The sequence below is a fragment of the Hippocampus zosterae genome, chromosome 16 (assembly GCF_025434085.1).
Source record: "Hippocampus zosterae strain Florida chromosome 16, ASM2543408v3, whole genome shotgun sequence".
Lineage (NCBI taxonomy): Eukaryota > Metazoa > Chordata > Actinopteri > Syngnathiformes > Syngnathidae > Hippocampus > Hippocampus zosterae.
The window spans coordinates 11,945,884-11,961,752 of record NC_067466.1 but is presented as its reverse complement, the minus strand read 5'-3'; the positions used below and the strand labels follow the sequence as shown (position 1 = coordinate 11,961,752).

At 43.9% G+C, this 15,869-nt stretch overlaps 1 protein-coding gene across 4 annotated transcripts in view; it reads right to left on the bottom strand.

Annotated features, from left to right (window-relative positions):
* Window positions 1-14,568, bottom strand: part of cpeb4b (cytoplasmic polyadenylation element binding protein 4b) — a 31,086-nt gene extending 16,518 nt beyond the window's left edge. For 2 of the 4 annotated variants that reach the window (XM_052046617.1, XM_052046620.1), the window contains exons 1-3: window positions 13,979-14,567; window positions 11,914-13,144; window positions 1,843-1,933 (exon numbers count right to left, since the gene is read on the bottom strand). In XM_052046617.1, coding sequence (XP_051902577.1) covers window positions 1,843-1,933; window positions 11,914-13,095 — 1,273 coding nt within the window. In that variant the 5' untranslated portion in view covers window positions 13,096-13,144; window positions 13,979-14,567. Of the gene's footprint in view, window positions 1-1,842; window positions 1,934-11,913; window positions 13,145-13,978 lie in introns of all 4 variants that reach the window. The other 2 variants (XM_052046619.1, XM_052046618.1) reach the window with 2 other exon arrangements.
* Window positions 14,569-15,869: the final 1,301 nt, after the last annotated feature.

Below are 15,869 nucleotides of genomic sequence, written 5' to 3'. Positions count from 1 at the left end.
ATTTTCTCCGGTGTTCTCTCTTTTCTCAACGTTTCCTCTCAAACCTGGTTCTGTCCGACTGCATTTCCAATAAATATCCATCACAATACAAACAACCACGGAGGGACTACAGGATATCAAACTCCCCTCTTGCACTGAAAAATGGGTCTGGCAAAAGGGAGGACCCAGCGTTCGGCATTACCAGGCAGCTACAAGTTTGGAAAAAAGTGATTTTAAAAAGTCGTATTAGTATGAAAAAAGCTATGCCAAGGATGTGATAGTCTAACGTTGCTGTGGTTGACTAATTGATTGTGCGCCATTCGTAACTTTGAAACGTCGTACTGTCGTCAACCAAGCCTTTATTGGCTTCGTATAAAATAAACAACTCATTAACACAAATAAAGCACTACCTTTTAATGAAAAGTAAAATGCAAATGTGGGCTAGCAGAAGCTAAACAAGCTCTTGTGATTATACTGACGTTGGGCATCATGGCGGTTGGATGTCCAAATTCTGTACAGTGCTTTATGAGCTTTAAAGCGTTTGGACCGATGCGGACGAATGTGAGCTCTTCTCACATCATTTAGGCAAGATTTACTTTAACTTTGACAGCGCAACATTAGAGCACAGCTGGAGCTAGCTGAGCACAACAGGTATGAGGCTCAAATAAATAAAAGGTGTCATGTCTTGTGGAGCTCATTTCAGAATTGTTAAAGTGAAACTAGGGCTGCACATGACATTGGGCTATTGGAGAACATCGTTGTTGCTACTATTGAACAGATAACCTGGGATGCTGTAGACCGCGATGGAGATTTCTGCCAACGAATTTACTCGAGAAGTAACGGGCATTCGATCAAGGAGTGGTGAAAAAACCTGAATGTGCAGTATTTTTGAGGATACTTTCATGGCCTATCTAGCATTAATAAAACCTCCATGCGCCACACAAAGCCTTTCAACTGCACTCCAAATGCCTTGAGAACTAAGTATCAATACCCTGAACTTGTTACATGATGCATCTGGCTCAAAGTCAATGCTGGCTGTGTCCGAGTCCTAGAAAATTAAAGTCATTTCCAAAATGAAACAAGGCGCGCTGGATGCAGGGCCACATCCAGTGACCTATTTCTGCTGTGTTGCATAACAACATTCAGTCAATAATTGTCATTGGCTGTTCTCTAGTAATACAACAACATAAGTCAGTTAGAATTTAATTTTTGCCCATTTTCGATGAGCTGCGCAGGGTGTTGACCCTCACTTTCATTTCAAAGACAGAGCATGTGGAAGCAACACTGAATCAACACGACTCTACAATGGAACCCGTGAAGCGTTACAATTTGGAGTTTAACCTCCCCAAAAAATGGGTGGGAAGATACGCCTCAGAAGTAAACAAAACATGCAGTTTCAACCACGATCTTGTGTGACGTCATGGAAAATGGCGCTTAAAAAAAAAGTGGGATTTTTTTTTTCAATTCCTTTGAGTTTTTGTGAAACTACGGCAGAAAGGTATTAGTGATGGCAAAGAGGTAATGAGGCCTGTAACCAAAGATTATTTTAATATCACTTCCCATGCCTTTTTCAAAAATGCGACCTCATTTCAAATGGATAAGGCAGAAAATGGGAAATATATTCATTATGATTCCGTTGTCACTATAACATGTTGACCGTTGCTTTCTGTCGAGAAGCTGAAATTGTTGATCAATTGCACTTCTAATAACAACCATAAAACCAGAAATGGAACAAGGAAAGTACAGTATGAGGATTACAAATAATTTACTACAATCGGCGATGATTGCGTTTGTGACAAACAATGAATGCAAGACTGGATTATAGTCGGGCCAGTTTGCATAACTGGGAGCCCCCGTGTTTACCTTTTAGGTTGTCCTGCTCAGCCCGCATGATGTCGATCAGGGAACTTTCCAGAGTGTTCATGTTGAAACTGTCAAATGACCTGGTGCGCTCCTGCACAAGAGAAGAAGGAACATCTTAAAAGAAGGCTCAACTCAAGTACGGAGGCGTCATGAACGTCAAAGACACTATGAACAGGACGGACAAGTCTGGTCCTTTTGTATGTGGTTAAATGTGCTACTTCATATATCCTGTGGTGTTGTAAAGTATTGTGTTAGGTTGGCAGTAAAAGAAGCAGAGACAGTCGTTAGGCGACAGCTTTGGAAAGTAAAACAGTCGCATACCAACCACAGTGAGAATTGTTCTTTGGGTACGCACGCTCGCACAAGATATGCACACACATTCAAAACATGCATGGAGAAACTCCAAGAAAGAGTTTTCCAGACTTATGCAATATTTTAGTGATCTGCCAATGAGAGACTAATTTAAAATATTGAATTCATGACCAGCAATCAAACAGGCAAACATTTGCGACATGCATTTTCTGTCAGGTTTGGCATCAAAAAAATCTTTTGCATTATTTATCAGGTCATGTACAGGATGAGGTCAAATTTAAGACTTCACTTTTGATTCCACCTAAACGTATCAGACTGGTAAACACGTCTTTTCTTCTCCATACCCCCCAAAATTTGAATTTGTGCACTTCACCATTGATAAATTTAAACTTTAACACAAATATGTTCAAGTACATTTGTGGCTAAATACCTCTCAACCGCTCCCAACAGGCCCTTCTGCTCATTGCAAATGTGATTTTCCTGTGATGTGACGAGAAATTGCTCAGTCATGATGATTTGACTGTTTGGTCACAACTCATAAATTAGGGGGGTTCCCTAGCACATCTTATCAGGAATGGGGTTATTTGATAATGCACCGATACCTACTTGCATGAAAGGAAAAAAAAAATCACCTGTACTGCATTATTAATGGCATGGTTTTGAAATCTTTTGCATTTGACCTTGAGAGATTTCACTCTAGTCAAAGTTAAAGCATGACTACAATCTCACCAGTATCTTACCAATGATGCCATTTCATAAACTTGACCAACCTGCAAGTAATCTGCAATGCCAGCACATTGTTAGCATGTTCTCAATTCGTGCCGGTCACACCCCAGCTACACATCGGCGGCGCCACATTCTACACGGAACAATGCGACAGCAAAGCAAAATCACCTTGGGAAGGAAAGCTCACGGTGACCTCACTCTTATGCGAGGTCACGTGTTGGAGGGGGTCACAAAAACAGACCTCATCTCATGAACGAGGGCATGTCAGCAGGCGGACGACTTGTTTTTGTTTTTTTATGTTCTTTGTTTTTGTACTCTCCAAATTCAGTAAGCACTGTTTTTTAAGCAGCAAAAGAGAAATTGGTTAGATGGCTCGAGATGCCAGCTAGTTTAAAAAAATGGGGGCCATTTCACAGCAGTAATGAAAATGTCACTTTTTTTAAAAAACACGCACAGTGCGCAATCTCACAAAACAAACATCAGCAAATGCCAGACAGCATCGGGCAAAATCAGAAACAAGCACCCATTTGGATGAGGCTTAATTTGTAATGTGTAAGAATCCAAATAGCGAAGTTCAACCAAGTTTGTTTCATTTCTGAGCAAGATGTAAATGCACTGTAAACTAGAAAATGAGCTCCACTACCCAGAAAAATTCAAACCAACCAACAGTCCCTTTCCTATGTTCGTGTGTTCCATTTCCGTTTCATTGGGTACATTAATCCCTCGTGTTACCTGCCGCTGAGAAGGGGTTAAAAAGGCGTATCTGGGCAAAATATTGTACGCTTGTGAAGGATTTTCCCAGGTTCGAGATTGTTTTGACCTCGACGTCTCAATGTAAATTGCCGGGAAGTTGTCCATTTCACCTCTTATTATTGTGTTCCTAATCACGTCCTCGACAGCAGGAGAGGGAAAGGAAGACCGAAGCAGAGAAGGCAGTGGCAGATGAAAGAAGGGGATGATGGAGAGATGGAAAGGGTATACAAGGCAAAGGAAAGGTCTTTTCTCTCTGCCTGCCTTTCCAGGAGGGCAGGAAGGGGAAGTGAGCCGAGTGTTTGATGCTTGTGAATATGGCTGCGGCAAGCCAAACTATTTCAAAGCCCTGCTGCGACATCAAATACCCAAACTGTCAGAAACGACCTATAAGCGATGGTTCGCTGAATGTTGGGATTGATGTGCATGTGTGCACTTGGAGGGGCAATAAGAGTAAGAGTAACACAACCCTGTCATTGCTTGGGGATTACCGAAGGATTATGCTGACATGACTTCATTGTATGCGGCGATGTGAACAAAATACAGCGCTAACTCCAAGTACTTTGTCCGGCATTGGCGTGTGTTTTAAGATTGTGTTCGCCATTAGACAAGGCTCTGGCCTGCCAGTTTGAAGCTCGCATGTTCACTCCGTGCTTGTGTGGATTTTCTCCAGGTGCTCCAGCTTCCTCCTGCATTCCAAAAACATGCCATTTAAAACCAATTTGTCCATCGGTGAATGTAAAGCACTGTATGCCGAAATGTGCCTTGGGATTGGCTGCAAACCAGTACACCATGTGCCCCACCTCTCGCCTAAAGTCATTTGGAGCAGGCTCCGACTGATCCCCCACCACCGACCCTAATGAGGATAAGCACCATAGAAAATGGATGAGTGAATGGGAAATCACTTTTGTAAATCAATTAAATGTTGACCAATGTCATGGAATGGACTGTGGGTGACCTTCGATGGACCACAAGACAACCCCCTCCCTTCCACATAGTTATTGCATTGTCTTCTTTTTTTCCTAAATTCGGACACATGAAGAAGACGGGGGCCGTGGCCTAATTAGGGCCTATGCAGCAGTAAACACGTGCACGCACGGTTCTCGGAGTATCTGTCAAGGGTGTGCGAAGGGCGCAACAAAGCCGTATGATCGCAACAGTGTGTGCTGTGTGCAGCCCAGCTCAGGCCCCTCATTAGTTTAAAAACATTTCTCTCAGTTAGCACCAACGTGACAAAGAGCAGGGGTAATGACTGAAACCTCGGGCTTCTGCAGCTTAATGGCTCAGTCAGAATTAGTGCGTGTAGAGACGTGCATGAGAATTTGCATGCACATGTTATGTTCAAAGAATGAAAAGCTGTCTCTAATGAGTATCCTTTTTTTTCTAAACACACGCTACCCACTTCTCCTGGATGCAGTTTCAATTAAAATATCACATCCAATTCATTCAAGCGGTAACAGGAGGTGTACCACATGCCTAAAAAGTCAGACAATTTGGACTTGAAAAGTGAAGTGCATGTCTCAAAAACCTGAAAGGTTATTATGCTCTCGGCATGGGAGATGACTGCTAATATTTGCCGGTAGCGCCGGCTGACAACTGGTTATAAACAAATGAGCTGCGAGAGACATTTTCAAGGAAAAGTACGCCTCAATAGTTGCACAAAAATAGCAATGTCACCATGCTCCAAGCGCAGGCAAGGGCTGCGAGTTGCTAGCACTCACCACGATTTGCAAGCTAGCTGCCGACTGCCTAGCTGTGTCAAGTGAGGGACAGTAAGTGCCGAACGGAAGATGGGAATCATTTATGATATTTCAAAATGATAGGGCTAATTTATATAATAATGGTCAGTCATGTTTCAGGCAAAAAAGAGCCATCTGCTAATTTGAGTTACCAACGCTAGGAACGTCCTGGCTAGCCACAGACTGACAGGCTGGGACATACACCCAACATCATATGTTCTCCACATTTCTCCACGGTGAGACAATGTTTATGTAGGGCAGGACGGCGGTCGACAGGGTTTGATTCCGGCTCCGGCCTTACTGTGTGGCGTTTTCAAGTTCTACCCCTGACTGCGTGGCTTTTCTGCGGGTACTCCGGTTTCCTCCCACATCCCAAAAACATGCATGACAGGTAAATGGAACACTCTAAATTGTCCCAAGGTGTGAGTGTGAGGGCGAATGGTTGTTTGTCTGTGTGTGCCCTGAGATTGCCTGGCAACCGGTTCAGGGTGTACCCCGCCTATACTGCACGAAGACAGCTGGGATAGGCTCCAGCATGTCCGCGACCCTTGTGAGGAGAAGCGGATTAGAAAATGTATGGATGGGACGTTTCTGTAAGTGTCATCAAGCTCCAGGCACAGGATTCGCATGCTAATATTAGCTGCCAGCACTCCAAGCTTGCTTGCTGCGACATTTGACAAACTTTTAAACCCATCACATGAAACCCAAGAGTGTTTAGAGCCTTGTATTGGTAAGATCTTTGAAGAACAGGCTAGGGAGTCACCTGCTGATATGAGCCGCGAGTGCTATGAGCTTGCTTGATAGCTGGTGACTGGCTCGCTGAGACGCAACATTTGTTAAGATTGCATAAACATTGGATTTATTTTTCATTTTATTACCATGGCTGTGGCGACTTTAATTTTACACGTATGATTGTTCATGAATGCTTAAAATATTACTTAAAACATTGACTGTATAATTTGTTAGTAATATATTTATTAGTTAGTTATATATAGCTTTTAAATGATCAACGGATAAAGTCTCAATGTTTATCACTTTTACACTATTTTGAATTCAGACTAAAGGAAAGATTTTTTTTTTGTTCTTTTTGTGCATTCGGCCAAGAGTGGGGGTGTGTCTTTTCTAGGAATATGCACACAATGCATTTCCATCAAGATAATGGCAAAGCGTCTCCTTATATGGATGCAGTCTACAGCCTGACAGAGCCGTGGCACAACCATGTGATTTTAAAGCACCAGAGGAACTTTTCATATTAAAAATTATTTTTTTAAGCATTTTTTTGCACCAATCTAATATGGCTCTTTGAGGACTATAAAAATTGAAATGGCTCCTCATTGGCGTTAAAGATTCCCTGACCCCTGATCTAACAAAACTGCTAGTCTGTCTAATTTGGTCTTTTCTAATTGCTCAACAACCTTATATTGATTGGAAGTCCCTTCTCACAATTGGGAGTTCAGCAGGGGATGAATGAGAGCTTGAGATACACAATAGCCAACGTCAACGCTTTACAAACAACGCGCTTTATAACCAACAGTTGTCCAGGTGGTTCTCTTAAAACAACATCCTGTCTTGACTTACGGCAAATACACAACACCTGACACAGGAACACCTCTCTGATCTCGAGAATTAAATGAGGGAGGGGCTGAGAGAAAAGAAAGACATTCAATTTGTCAAAAAATAAAATCACATTTTGAACGGGGGAGAAGCTCTGCACCGGCTAAACTGTGCATTAGCTGTTAGCAGGAGTGCTGCTGGCTGGCCATCAGCCCAGCCCGAATTCTAAAGCCGCTCTAATACAGCAGCTTCCCCGCTTACTGCAGCCTGTGCGAGAGTGCTGGAACATGGCGTGCCCTGCGTAGCTCTTCCTGTTACTTTGGGATGAACAGCCACGAAGCATATGGACTCGCCAAACAAAAACAAAAATGAATCCAAAAACAAACCCATATGAAATCTTTGTACAAAATGGTGGATGTGCCGTGTCGGTGCATAAACTGAAGCATCTCAAGAGAGTGGAAAAGCAGTGTGGCGACACTTCCTCTTATTGTCTAGCTGATACAGACATACAGAGGATATAACTTTTTTTTGTGCTGGCAGCCGAAGACTAGCGGGCTGCATTTCTTCAGATGAACAACAAAGAAAAGGGCTGCACCAGAAGATTGAGGTTTTGGAATGGCCCTGCCAGAGTCCGGACTTGAAATTCATGGACCACCTAAGGGGAGATTTACAGACGCATGTGTGTAGTGGATGTTCGAGTAATCTGAACGTTTTGGGACATTTTTGCCAACAAGAATGAGGCAAATATTGCCACAACGATCAGACTCCTATTCAAAGAGGTGCTGCTACAAAGGTTTTTTTGGGGATTGGTTGTAAAGGTTAGAGGCCATATAATAGGTGGAAAATCTTTTGAAATTATTTTCTTTGTCTCATATTGTTACATGACAAAAACCTGGCATTTGAACAGGTCGTGTGACTTAATTTTCACTGTACACAGACAAAGGTAAAAGCGGTTAGCAAACCGGCGACTGCCTTGTGCAACTTGATGTCATCAGTCATGTGAACGCTGCCTCATCTCTGCAACGCAACATTTAAAGAAACAAAATAAACTGGCTTGTTAGGTGCAGAAACCTCAGCAATTCGATACAGTGGATGATCGAAAGTTGCACCCCTCGAATGTGGTACAAATTAAGTTGACTACTTGTGTTGAAGGAGTTTTAAGTGGAGGAGTTAAGCTAGACGTTTTTTTTTTTTCCCGATTCCACCCTAGAAGGGTACCCGTAAAGGCTGAGGGGAAGTTGTGAAAATAACCATACAAGTGGAAATGGTATTTCATACAGGATAACGCAAAGTATCTGGCTTCCTAGTTCAATTAAAAATCAAATTCAACCATCAAATACTCACCTAGGTAGGTATCTGAAAGCATAATGGTTAAGCATGGACACGAAAATGCTTTGCGACAAATATTTCTGTCAGGCGTTCTTAAATGGCGAGCAGTTTGATGTTGTTCTCTCACAATTTTGGTTCAGTTTATTTCAAGTGATAGGAAAATCGTTAAAAACCCTACCTTGACAATGACTATAATGTCATGTTGGTGACCGTTGGAGCCAGGAAGTAATTGACTCATGGGTGACCTTCCACATTGTGTCTTGATAACAACCACATCACTTTGAATGAATAGGATCTGTTGTGGTGTTGTAATGATTTGAAGATAACAAAACTTGTAGACAGACAATATGACACTACTCACACGTAGAGATTCTTTCTCCTCTGTGAAAAATGACCAATAGCACTGTAGCATATTGAGTCACTTGGTTGTGACTCTTATGACTGGATTATACTGTCCCAATCATTATACAACACACCACAGCAAATTCACTCATTAATTCGTTTATGTGGGGAACACAAGACCCACAGCATTAACGCCCAGAATAATGCATATGCATATTTCAATCCGCCTTGGTAAAATGGTTTCTCCTTTAGACACAACCTCTGCATCGTGTGTTCTTCATAAGTGGGTTATATACAGTACTTGTATAATTTCTGGTTCTTATGCAAACGCGCACAAGCAGAGGAAGGTCATTATTTGCCCAGCCACCCTCCATGTGTTCTTGCTGTGCGACAAAGCCAGGAGGACAATGCTACTACTTAGCTTGATCTGATTCAACCGCAGGAAGATGGTCATAATGCGGCTCTGAGCCCGCAACTCGAGCTGCGGGGGGACTGATGGAGATTGTTGATGGCGTCAAGATGGATGCCGTGCCAGAGCCAAAACCCTTCCCCTCAAATCTTTTTAGTTTAAAACAAAGCTTTTTAGTTGACACAAATTTGGATGTGAAAAAAAAACACCAATAAAAACAAGACGGGCCACGGGCATGTTGAGACATGTCAAAACAATGTCCTTACGGTTTGGCCCAAGGTACACTGTGAGTCATTACTCCTCATTGCTGGAGTGTGTAACAAATCTAGCAGAATCTCAAAGGTCGAATATAATCGTTTTCCAAATTAAGATTTCCCCTTTTTAAAAACATGGTTTTCATACAATCATTTATCGTAATTAAGATATTACGCCTGTGTTATTGTGGGATGGACTTAAATGTGATGTATAGTGTCTGGTTACGTAACCGCCATAGGAATGAAAGCAGACCCCGCCCGTACATACATTTTCCCTTACTACTGATGTTGACTTAGTCATTTTTAGTTACCGGTATTTTGTTCTAAGCAGCCAGAACTGAGATGTCACAGTCATTTCCACTTTCAGTCATATTCATCCCATCACACTTTTGCTCTTCACCTTCACTGATTCCTTTCTACTGGAGTATCACAAAAGTTTCATAAAAGACAAAGTCAGTTGTTACAATTTTGAATTTCCACTGTACATACAGGGAACCAACCCTCTCAATTTGCAGTGGTTAAGGACCAATCCCTAAAGTGAATCTAAAAAAAAAATGTGCATAAACCCCAAACGATGATCCCACCTTAAAAACAACGATTCGAAAAGAAAATAATGTGTCAAAGGTGTGAGGACATCACTTGATGACCTCTAAAAAAAATATAGCATTTACTACTTTCCTGTGAGCCATTTCATTACATAGTTGACTAATGCATAGATACGCTCATTCTCATTTTTTTAAATAGTTGTGAATTTAGTGTGCCTTAAGTTTAGCAGCTAGCCATTAGCATCTGATCAGCTGTCAACTTTCACCAAAACCAATAGATAGCCACACCTTTCTCTGTATCATCTTTAGAGTTTTACCACGGTGCCTCTCGATCCCCTACAGGAATTTTTCATCACACTGCAGTGTTCGCTGAAAAGCCGGTGAGCTATCAGCTGGTGGCCAATGCTAGCTCCTCCCTCGTTAGCATGGCACATGAAAGGAGGAAGTTTGGGCAGAACCTCAGGATGTACGAATCGACACGATTTTCAGCGAAAGGTTGTTTGGAATATTTGACAGAAAATTTCCGAGGCGAGTTCACTCATGAATCGGCCGGGGGTTACTGTACTATATGATTAGTATAATTACATTTAAATACAATTTGAGTTTCACCAGATGGTGGTCTTTAAGACCAATTAGTGTTGGCTGCTGGCAGCTAAGTCAACAAGGGAAGTGACTGCACACATTAGAGCATCTTATAATGATATTGATTTGAATCCATCCAAATACGGGGCTGGCAAGTTTATTTGAATGTATGGAGGAAAGGAACACACAAATGCAAAAAGGGCTGTGGCTGCATACAGTCCTGAGAGAGGTCATGAGGTCAAGCTGAGCTGATGGCAAACGTCATACCCCCCCCCCCCGCCCCCATTGTGATGACCTGGCAATCAATCTCCAGCTGGATCAATACAACAAATTTATCTTAATGCTCCCTTCAGCCCTTTCCCGACAAAACCGTCAGGCCTTTCTCTCAATGTGGTAACACAATTATTGGTACGCTCGGATCCCAGCTATTACAAATCACATCGAACGCGTCATGAGGCCATTTTGTCGCTAGCGTAACAGCAGACACATCCTGGGTCATTAATAAACAAAGAATCAAAGAAAATCGCTCGGCTCCATTTCAGTGAGTAAGATATTGAGACCTCGTGATGTGGCGCAAAGCAGAGTTCCCCAACACACAGTGACACCATTTGCTTAAATGCAAATCATCAACTGCTATATTTTTGTTTTTTTACTATTTAAAGCCTGATCTTATTTTACAAATTTCTCTCCATCCTTGATACTAGCGCCCTACCCCGATCAACCCCTCTTGGTTCGCATATGTGGCACACTGCAACGTTGCGGTGACACAAGCACATTAGTCATCATCACAGACATGCAGCAAATCAAGCACATTGGAAAAAAAAAACATATATATATATAAAACATATATATATATATATATATATTATATATATCCGTACCCACCTGCCAGCCCCCCCACAACTAAAAATAGTAGCGATATCACATTGACAGTAATGAACGGGAAAGGGTGGGCTGCAGTTTCATTATGTTTTGCAAAGACGTTGGATGTGAATGTGAATTAAAAGGCAAAAACGTATTTGTAGGGTAGAAGTTCACATAACTGACCCTAAGCCGGCGAGGATTAGCTTCCAGCCCGTGACGCCACCCAGAAAAGCGGATGAATGGAACGTACAGTATGTTTAGGGGGGGTCTCGTTTATGGAATTCCAATTCAACACCCAATGACATATTCCTACGCCGCCAAGAAAACTATTGCACCATTCGTAGTGTCACCAATTCTCCCAATGACAGCAAATATTGGTGTCGAAAACATTCTAGGCCATGAATATAAAACAATCAAATGATTAACTACTACATACGGCAGAAACCGAGTGTGCTTCCTTGTGTCGTGTGACGATGTATTCCGTAAAGTAGCTCATTGGCCACCATTTGTAACCTCAAAATGTCACATTTGTATGGAAAATTTAGGCAGTGAATTTAAAAACAATCTAATAAAAAATAGTAAATACGTCAGGACTGAGCATTCCCTCTTGTGCAGCTACATTCCTAACGAAAAAAATGTGTCGGGCCGAAGACCCCCACACATACCTGGAAAGGGAAGATGTTATCACTGCGACCGACGCCGTCATCCATCCAGGACTTGGGGTTGAAGCCAGCGGGACTGTTGCGAGGGTACTTCTGGGACGCCACGTGGTTGTTCAGGAAGGTCTTCTTCAGTGGCGAGATGGAGTTGATCGGAGTCATGCCACCATTGAGACCTCGGCGATAATCTCGGCCCTGAGATCCTCCCCAGCCACCGCCGCCACTCCCGTAGCCGCCTCCTGCACTCCAGGAGGTGGAGGAGCCCGGGGAGGGAGAGGGGCTCTGGTAGCTGGCCGGGCCCCAGGGGGACGGGGGCTTGCTCAGGCTGTTGGACAAATGTGGCAACTGGTTGAAGGGCGGATTCCTGTGTGGAAAGGGTGGAGGAGGATGCGGGGAGGCGGGCGAGCGCCGGTGCTGCTGGTGTTGGTTGTGGGGGTGCTGGAAGTGGGGGTGGGGCGGGGGAGCCGGGTGGTGCTGCGAAAGGGCAGCGGCCGGTCCTATCTGAGGGGAAAAGTTGCTGCCGAAGCCCGGGCTGACATGATGGGAGAAGTTCTGGAACAGCAGTGTGCCGTTGTTGGCCGATGCCGGGTTAAAGAAGCTGACGTCCTCGTTGATGATGGTTGACGGCGCCGGCGGGATGGCTGCCGACCAATTGTTGAAGCCGGTGAGCGACGACGAGGTGGTACTGGACTGGACCGGGCCGCCCAGACCGGATGTCTCCTGGTAATCGAAGCCTGTCAAAACCGGAGACTCCAGGCGGATCTGCTTCTCTTTCCCGGTGCTTCCTTCAGGCGAGCCGCTGTCCGTCTTGCCGTCCTCCGACCGGCCTTTTTCCAGTTCTGAAATAATCCCACCCCCACCACCTCCGCCCTCCTGGTGACTTCCAGGGGACAGCTGCTTTTCTTGCGTTTCTTGCATTTCTTGTTGCTGCTGCGCTTTGGGCTTCTCGGGCCCGCCCAGGATTTCGTCTTGCACACTGCTGTGGGTGGCAGAGGCAGGGAAGAGCCAGGGGGAGCCCGTCGTGGTGCCATTCCCCGCGGCTGTGGTGCTGTTTATGAATGCAGCGGGGCTCTGCGACACATTTTGGTGGTGGTGTGAGGGCTGCAGATGCGGGTGGATTCGGACCGGGAACGCAGATTTGTTACCAGTGTTGTTTTGAACCAGGACTCCGAACCCGTAATCCCCCATTTGTTTGCTCCCCCCTCACACACAAATAATATCCCGTGATCGTTTGGTCCTGTTGAGAGAACACACAGGATGGTGTGTCACACAGTAAACAATCACGACACATGAACAGATTTAGGGACTCGCATGTAAAGAGCATAGATCTTTTCTTCTCCAGCGTCTGCTTTATCCATTCAGTGACTTCCTAGATGTATGAAAATCAATTATTTCCCCAATGACAGCATTCTCGAGCAGTGGACAATCTAGCGTCAGTCAAAGCTGTGGGCAAAGAACACGGTTAACGATGGGCATGTCTACCGGTCTAATTATAACCGCGTGACGTTACCCAACTTGTCCACGGACAGCTGAGTCGCCGGCAGCACCCCCTCAAATGAGTGTAAGCTATACGTGCTGTTATATGACGAGGGCCGGGGGAAACAATCGCTATTCCGGAGACGTTTTGACTTGACACAAAAAGCGACTGACACGCCATGAATTTGTGCGAGGCGTGGGGCCCAAAAAAGAAGAGAACACACAAACAGCGTGACGTGACGTTTTAATGACTATTCGACGTGGGAAGGGGGATATGTTCCACAAAACACACACACACACACACATTAAAAAACTCGCACGACCTTGTTTGACAGCTGTCAAGTGTCTGTGCTTTCATCGGCGAGGAGCAATACGCAATCGTTTCACGAAATAGCACCATAAAGACGCGTCTTGTGTGCTCTTTTTTTGTCACGATTAAGACGAGAAAAAAAAAGCCAGTGACAAAGTGGAAAAAGGTAACCGGTAAAAACTAGTTAGCCAAGTAGCTAATATCGGTTACTAGCAATAGCCAGCTAGCTTTTAACTGTTAGCACGAACCGCTAGCTGGCTAATATAAAACGTCTTTTTTCTTCACCTTGTGATCACCAACTCCGACCTCGGCGACGTCTTTGTCGGGAACCTTCCGTCGGGATGACAGCAGGCTGGTGTCCTTGAAAGGATGTCTTAAGGCCGGCGCAGGCGATTTAATAGCTTGAGTCGTACAGTGCAGTCGGTCAGCTTTTTTTCTCTCTCTCTCTCTCTCCTCCCTTCTCTTGACGTGTCCTGCCTGCTCAATGACACCGCTTTGCCTCGAATGTGGACCGTGTCATCCGAAGGGGATTCGATCAGCCTTGGCAACGCGTCAAATTCTCTCCGTTACGTTGTGTTGCAAGCCTTATTCGGTCGGTTTCATTTTAAGCTTGGTTTCACGATTTTTATCCAGCCTGAGTCCTTGTGGATGTGAGCGAGTGAGCTTTGGCTTGCCCCCTTCTCCTGAAGCCGACCGTGGCCGAATGACAGTGAGAGATCAACCGAAGCACACTTCCGCTTCTAGTCCCGCCTCTTTGACAGAGACCGCGCCCACAAGAGCCACACCTCGACGTTTGATTGGCCGCATAGCCGGCACCCGTGTCCTGACTCCGCCTACTAATCTCCTAAACCACACACAGGAACAATACAGCCGTCATGCTCCAGAGGAGGACACAAATGATCAGATGGAAATCTTTTTTTTTTCCCAACATGACCTGTTTTCTACTAATAGATGTATATTGGCACTAGACAGTTATGTTGAAATATACTGTGGGGCTTTGGAATGAGTTGAATTGAATACAAATCACCCGTATCTTGACAAAGCACCGTTTCCCTTTGAAATGAATGGAATGCCATGAATCCATTCCAGCTTTCCAACAAAAGGCAATTAAATACAACTAAAAAGACTTGAGCTTTTTTTTAATTTCCTGTGATTGTGCTGCTCCAGTTTCTCCATTGTATGTTAGCATCAGGCGACTGACTCCTCGTTTTTAAAAAAAACGTGGAAATTTGCTGATTCATGTCTCATATTCATGTCTCAAGGTGTCACTGTACTTTACTGTAAATGCATGTTTTACTGCCAGTGCATCTGGTCATTCGGTGGTCATTCAGTTTGTGTTTTTATATGCCATACAGCTGAAAATGAAAGTTCAGAACACAATTTCTGAGATTAATTTTGAATTTGGGGGGAAAAAAATCACTATCGGAAAAAAAATGGAAATGGGATAATCTGTTCACATTACGGAGTGTTTTTCACAATTTATAACAATTTTCCTACATCCTTTTATCTAACCCTTCTCCCCCACCTTGCGTGTCATTCCCCACTGTGGTCATTATCACCTGGAGGTCATCACCAAGCTTTGACTCTTGTCAGTCTCGGCGACCCTCGGCCACAAATGGCTGTCTAATAAATCAAGTCACCTCGGGTCCAGTTGGGAAAGGGTGATAAATTAGGCGAAGCATCGTGTACCGCATTGATAAATGTGTACAGAAAGGATGAGCGCGTATTGGCAGGGTCAGCCAATGACCAGATGAAAGTAATTAGATTAAAAAAGAAAACAGACTGAACATGCCTGATTGTGACACCGTTCAACCAGACATTGAAAGTGGCTCATTCGGCTCCACGTGTCTCAGACTCAAGCGCAATGAAAAAGCAAAAGGATGGAGGAATGAATTAAGGCCACAACGTAACAAACAAAAGTCATAACATCAGGAGAAAAAGATGGCATATTATTGGAACGAAGGCAAAATATCACAAGCTCATTGTCAAAATATTATGAAAATTAAGTCAAAACGATGCAAATGAAACGCCGCCATGACTAAATGTTGAACCATTAAAAAAAAAAAAAAGATGAAACATTAAACTCAAGATGACAGTCATAATTTGAGGAGATTCATTTCTTAATGGGTTTAATGGTGAACATATCAGAATGTCCGAAAAGAATGTCCGGGCTCTC